General features: G+C 34.4%; 1 protein-coding gene across 3 annotated transcripts; it reads right to left on the bottom strand.

Moving 5' to 3' along the window:
• Positions 1-167: 167 nt before the first annotated feature.
• On the bottom strand, positions 168-2,124 carry LOC120074180 (glycine-rich protein A3). Of its 3 annotated transcripts, none has more exons than XM_039027224.1 (3): positions 1,815-2,124; positions 780-1,081; positions 168-545 (listed from the first exon to the last, which is right to left on the bottom strand). In XM_039027224.1, the coding sequence occupies exons 2-3, from the start codon at positions 1,039-1,041 to the stop codon at positions 352-354; spliced, it is 456 nt and encodes a 151-aa protein (XP_038883152.1). In that variant the 5' UTR covers positions 1,042-1,081; positions 1,815-2,124; the 3' UTR covers positions 168-351. The 3 variants fall into 3 exon arrangements, with proteins under 3 accessions (XP_038883152.1, XP_038883140.1, XP_038883161.1); XM_039027212.1 differs by having other exon boundaries at positions 1,920-2,123; XM_039027233.1 differs by having other exon boundaries at positions 1,978-2,117.
• Between the last annotated feature and the right edge of the window lie 4,752 nt (positions 2,125-6,876).

Below are 6,876 nucleotides of genomic sequence, written 5' to 3'. Positions count from 1 at the left end.
TTTCACAGAAGATATTATATAATAAACAATACTTTGTCCCGTTGTAGTTTCTTCCATCTTTTTGATGATGCGTTGTCAACTTATAGATTATACAGAGTACATACTCAATTATAAAAACTTCATTCCACGTCTATAAATGGAAGGGGAAAAAAGGAAAGAAAAAGAGATTAAAAAAAAGAGATCAGTTTCATTATTTACATAAAGAAGCCACAACAACCAAAACAGAAGCGTTAAAATACCATTGTCAAAAACCAAAAAAAGTCATTAAAACGCTACATTTATTTATCAGGTTTTGGACTCAAAACTCACGGTGTAACGATATACGTCAGACATATAGTTGTGGCAAATTTATCACTTCCATCTCTTGAATTTGCCTCCATGCCAACGCTTTCCAAATTTCCCATGTTTGAACTTCCCATGTTTGAATTTTCCGTGACCAAAGCCAAATGGGCGTGCATGCGCAAGATGATGAGCGCCATAGGCAGCGGCTGCAGCAGCTGCTCCACCAGCCAACAATCCTCCCATACCGTGTCCGTATCCATGGCCTGAAAAACAAAGCACAAATAAAAACTCATGACGCATAGTTCAACTGTCAGTTGAACGTGTTAGCTAGTTCTTATAGTACTCTATATATATGTATGCGTGTATGTGAATAAATCTAATCTGATTTAAGAGGCTCTCTTCTTCCTTCTTTATCCTAAATCTCGACCATTAGTGCCCACATATTTAATCAACAAAAGGAGATTACTAACAAACAGTGTCATCAAAACAGATAATACCAGGGTAATGATGGGGGCCAGAATAACCAGCGGGGGGGTATCCGCCTTGATAAGGATAGGCTGCATGAGGGTGTCCACCGTAAGGAGGATAACCGGCCGGGGGATACCCAGCCGGGGGGTACCCTCCCGGAGGGGGATATCCAGCTCCACCGTATGGTGGTGGATATCCATGAGGACGAGCATAGTGGAGCCCTGCAGCAAGCCCCGCCATATTTGAAAACAGGCCTTTGTCATTGCTGTCATTTTCCTTACCACCTCCCATTTTTCTTCAAGTTTCCAAGAGTAGTAAACCAAACTATGAACTGGAAACAAAAGATTGTTATATCAGGCATATAATCTTTAGAAGATCGGGGAAAATTTTGTAGAGGGAGGGTAACAGAAATTTTAAGGCCATAAATATCACTGCAAAAATGAAGAGGATGATATATGTCATTCAATTTATTGATTGGTCATCTTTAGAATCATTTATTGATTGAGGTTCAAACTGCAGGTTCATTTGATTCTCTATTGATGCCAAACAAAACTCAAGACGGACTAAAATTAAACAGGATCAAATAAGATTAACTCGAGCGAAATTTACAATTCTATACACATGATGTGAAACCATAATTCAAGCCATTACTTCAACCTATTATCCGGTAAAATCATATCCACCATTAATTTAACATCAATTCATCAAAAGTTCGCAACAGAACTATGGATCAACAACTCTAAACACTGGACGTCGTTATCTATCATGGCGATTAACGATGAACACCGACAAACTCGCGCAGATGAACACCGACAAACTCGCGGTCAGATGAAATTATCTATTAAAAGTAACCGTACATGCAGTCAATTTTCAGCAATCAGTCCAAAAATTGCCGGAGAGCGAAAAAAGAAAAGCATCGGAGTGAAATTCACGAGAACATGATCACAATAGAAAAACAAAATAAGATGAATACGCGACTAACACAAAGCACAAAGTGAAAGATGTACATAACAACCAGAAACCGGAATCAAACAGAGTTCGCAGAGACAGAAAAATCCTCCTACCAACAAATCCACAAAACGAAGGATGCGATTGAAACAAAACCACAGAAACTAGAGAATAAATCAAAGAGAACAAGAAGAAAAATAAGAGAGAGAGAGAGAGATCACGTAAGAGAGATTCTGGTGTGCTCCGTAAAAATGGCGAACAGAAGAAACAGAAACCTACAAATCAGAGATTGATTTGTGAAACCCAATTTCTCTGCCTTTTTGTTTTGTACGATCAAAGAGTATCCAACCGCCTTGGCGTTGCGTCGACGCGTCCAACTGGGCACGCGATTTTCTTTCGAACTTTATTTATTCTTATTCCCATATTTGAAAAGATATATATATATATATATATATATAATCAATGGATCTTTGTTATGATAGCTTTTGTGTAAACATCATCCCATTTACTATTGGACCAAATTTTCATTGCGGTTGTATAAATATGACTATCAGGAGTGTTTGAATAATCCGACCATTCAAATAATCCGAACCATATAATTAATTATGTAAGATTTAGATTGGGTTAGTTTTGTCTTTAGGTGGGTTGAGTTCAACTTTTTCTATTTTTGTTCGATTAGGTCAGGTTGTTAAAAAAAATTTGGGTTCACCTAATGCAATTCGAATTTTATATATATTAATAATATATATACATCTTTGTTTAAAGTTTGATTACTTTCTATTGATTAATTTGTGATTTTTTAATATATATTTTTAAAATTGTTATAATATTTATCTTTGTTTAAAGTTTGCAATAAATATCATAGATATTTGACATTTAACATTTAAATTTTATGAAATTTTAGTTATTAGTCAATTTACATATTTTTAATTAAAAAGAAAAAAAAGTTATAATTCGATAACCTAACCCAACCCAACGGAGACTTTATTTAGGTCATTTGGGTTGTTAACCCAACCAATCCGAAATTTTGGGTGGATCCTAAAAACATCTTCAACCCAATCCAGCCCATATACACCCCTAGATTAAATTGATGAATAAGAATGATGGTTCGATCTTCCACAAACTTTTCATATAATGATAACAATGTTAATCTAACTAATCTTTCGCGATAAAATTTCTAGTACTCGCGTATTACCTAGTTCTCGTATTTACGCATGAGTAACTTTTTTTATTTTATTTTATAAAGAATTGTTTAATGTTGTTGGATCTTATTAGTTTTAAAAGATATTGACATGACAATTAATTAATGAGAGTAATATCCATATAATTGTATATAGGAATTTTTCCTTTCTTTCTGTAGGTTTCTCTCTCTCTAGAATCATGCTTATCAAAATTAGTTGCATTAGATAAGGAGTGGTTGGAAGATAGGTGTGAATGGTAGTACTCATTATTCTCATGAATGAGACATTTAAGAATATAGATATAGTTAGTATTACATTATTCTTTATTATGTGTAAATTTACCGTCCAAACTATTGTTAAAATTACATTTGAACCGCAAGAGATTATGGAGAATGAGAATGAGTTCAAATTCTTTGATGCTTTCTATTTAAGATATTAAAAATATTATTGAACAACTAAATGTTATATGATCATACAGTTATCGTTGAAGTATGCCTTTGATAGTTTGAACATTCATAAATATTTAAAAAATCGTTAGAATCTTGAGTTTATTTTTCATTCTCTTTATTTATTTTACAAAAGAAAGGTAATAATATGAGAAAATCTTGAGTAGATTATAATGTACGTGTGTAGGGATGTTCAAATAACTTAACCCGAACAATTCGGACTACCCAACCCAAAATGTAAGGGTTGGGTTGGGTTGAATTTTGGGTTGGATTGTGGGTTGGCTAAAAAAAATTTGGATTGACCCAACCCAACCCGTTATATATATATAATCGGGCGAGTTTTATCGGGTAAAGCCAATGATTAGAGGCATTGGGGGCGCAACGCCCTCGACCTATTCTCAAACTTTAAATAGGTAGGACGGCGTGGCTGCTTTGTTGAGCCGCCCACCCAGCCGCCTGTGTGCGTGTCCCATGCCCACTCAGCCCCACCTCGCGGGCGTGCCATGCCCCATACCTACTCAACCCCACCCATCGTTGCCCAATCTCATCTAGCACCCCCTTGCGAGCTCAGCCCATGCCCTCTTTGTTTAAAGTTTGATTTTGTTGTATTGATTACTTTTTGAATTTAAAATATTTTTCTTTTAAAATTGTTATGATATTTGTCATTGTTTAAAGTTTACAATAAATATCATAGATATTTGGTATCTAGCATCTTAATTTTATGAGATATTAATTATTAGTCATGTGTTCTATATAAATTTACATATTTTTCTTTTAAAAAAGGTTATAACCCGACAATCCAACCAAACCTAATCCAAATTTTAAGGATTGGATTGAAAACTTTATTTGGATCATTTGGATAGCTAATCAAATTAATCCGAAAATTTTCGTGTTGGTCCAAAAAATACCCTCAATTCAAATGTATACCCTTATACGTGTGTGTATATATATGTGGAAAGAAATTAGAGATGGTTGTGAAATATATAGTAGTTTCGCAAGAGTTTGCAGCTTCTAAACATTTAATTTATTAAAACCTTAAATGTTAAGGAAAGGCGTATCTCAAATTATTACAAATTCAAAGAAACTTCTAAAAGAATAGAAATGATCAAATTTTGTGGATTGGACTCTATATTTTGATTTTGACACGCACGTGCCTGCGCGCGTACGCACAATAAATTAAAATTTACCAGGGGTTTCATTAGTTATTGCTTGAAAATTTTCCAGAAATTTTCTGGGTCTTTCTAAGGAACCAAACATCACAAATTTTCCTCTACCACCATAGCTTTTACAGCGTTCTCCGTTCTGCTCGTCAAAATCATTCCCCCATTCCTTCCTGGAAACCCATCGTACCAATCTCTATGGGGTGTTTGACGTGCATGTTTGGAATCTTAAACCTGGAAATGTTAAGCTGAGATTGGAAGGTTTAGGTAATCTGAGTTTTAAGAAAAAATGCAAGTTTTGGAAGTCTGTATTTAAGAAACTTTGTTTGACTTAAGTAGTTTGGAAATGAAGTGCAGATTTATAAATATTTAGTTTGTGAAATATTTTTTTGTATTTAATCACCGGTTAGATTTTAGATTAGTTTAAATTTTTTCATCTTAATTATTTTAATATAACTAAGTTTAAAATAAATTAAAAAATTTAGAAGAATATTTTTTTTAAAAAAAATTTGAAATAGAGATTTTAACTAAAATTATAATTTTATTTAATCTATTGTTTTAATAATTTAATATTTTAATCTTACTAGATTTTGAAATAAAATTTCATAAACTTTTATCACTTTAACTAATTTGAAAATGTCAATTTTTTTTTTTTATCATAATACGCTGACTTAAAATTGAAATAAACTAACATTTTAATATTAAATTCATTGATTGAAAAACTATACTTTTGTTTTCCTTATCAAATTATATTTGAGGAATAAAAAAATCATAAATTCTGAATTTTAGTTTTTATTTGGTCGCTAAATTATTTTAAACATTTTAAGTCTTTACGTTTAGAAAATGATTTTAAATCTTTGAACTAGTTAAATTGACCAACAAAAAAAAAATTAAAATGTTATTAAATTAAATTAGAGCTTTCAAATATATATAGTTCTACACATATAACCTAAATAAATATATACAATTGCAGTTTATTGGTGTGTTTGGAATGACTTAGAAAAAAGGTATCCTTCAAAATTTTATTTTTAATTAAACACTTCTGATAAAAACTCATTAAAATAAAAAAAACATATCTGTATTGCAGTTCTTTTTTAAAAATGTTTTTATATACAAATTTGTGTAGATTGTTATAAACTAAGAGTATTTTTATTAATGTTTTAAGGTTGATTGGTAGCGGTCGCTGGAGATGGTAGTCAGAGGGTGGCTAATGGAGTTGGTGGCCGAAATTTTACCTGGGGGGAAGAGGGTTTCCAGAGGTTGGTTGATGGTGGTCGGAGTTGGCCAGTGGCGACTGGAGGTTGGCCAACGACGGTCACCAAGGTGGTGGCCAGAGTTGGTCGATAGCAATCGTCGAGGTGGCAGTCGGAGTTGGCCGATGATGGTTGCAAGAGATGGTGACCGGAGTTGGTCGGTGGTGGTCGGAGTTGGTCGACGGCGGTTGTCGGAGGTGGTACCGAAGTTGGTTGGTGGCGTTTTCCAAAGGTGGCTGTCGAAGTTGGTCGCAATGGTCGTCAGAGGGTGGCAACTAAAGTTGGCTGGCGGCGGTCGTCGGAGGGAGGTGGCCGAAGTTGACCACGGTGGTCACCGAAAGTGGTGTTCGGAGGTTGACCGATGTACTTCTTAGATTAAATGAAAAAAAAGGATAACCCATGTTTGAATAGTAAACCCTGGAAAAGGATGTAGAAAACCAAGGCTTCCTAAATTCATGCCCCTAAAGTGTTGGGCTTAAGATGCATAACCCATTCAATCCCAACCCTTGAACTAAACACCTCCTATATTCTTCAAGCCAGCTTATTGTGACACGTGGAGCGTTGAAAAATAATAATAAAATAAAATCAATTAATAATAATAATTCTTTAAAAAAATAATAATCACACGCACATGCGCGCCTCGTGTGAGGAGGCGCACGTGAGATTTCCACCGTACCCACATTGGTCTATCTCTCCACTCCCTCTAAAATATGGGTACCCCTAGGGCCCAAACTTAAGGTCCAAGATGGGAGTATATGAAGAAGAATTCACTTCCCAGGTAGGATTCTCAAAAGCCATTTTCTTTTTAAAACTCAAATTTCACCAACAATCCCTCACTTAAAAATTTAAATACGTAAATGTTCAAAACTACTCCCTAATTTTATTAAGCACAACAGGTAAAGGTTTAGAACTACTCCTTGATTTGGGTGATACATGGACATCACCCTTTTTTCCTTCATTCACATCACCAGTTACAGGGCCTAATACAACTTGTTCTTCTGCCTGATTTGTCACAAGATACACAATATTCTTCCCACTTCTTAGAGTTATTGCTTTGCATTCTTTCCTGGGGTTTTTCCTAGTACAGCTAGGGAAAGCGCTTTATTCATGTGGTAGCTATCTGGCTAACTTGAACTTC

This window comes from Benincasa hispida, chromosome 1, assembly GCF_009727055.1.
Source record: "Benincasa hispida cultivar B227 chromosome 1, ASM972705v1, whole genome shotgun sequence".
NCBI lineage: Eukaryota > Viridiplantae > Streptophyta > Magnoliopsida > Cucurbitales > Cucurbitaceae > Benincasa > Benincasa hispida.
Note: the sequence above shows the minus strand (reverse complement) of the source record. Positions and strands in the feature narration are given on the sequence as shown.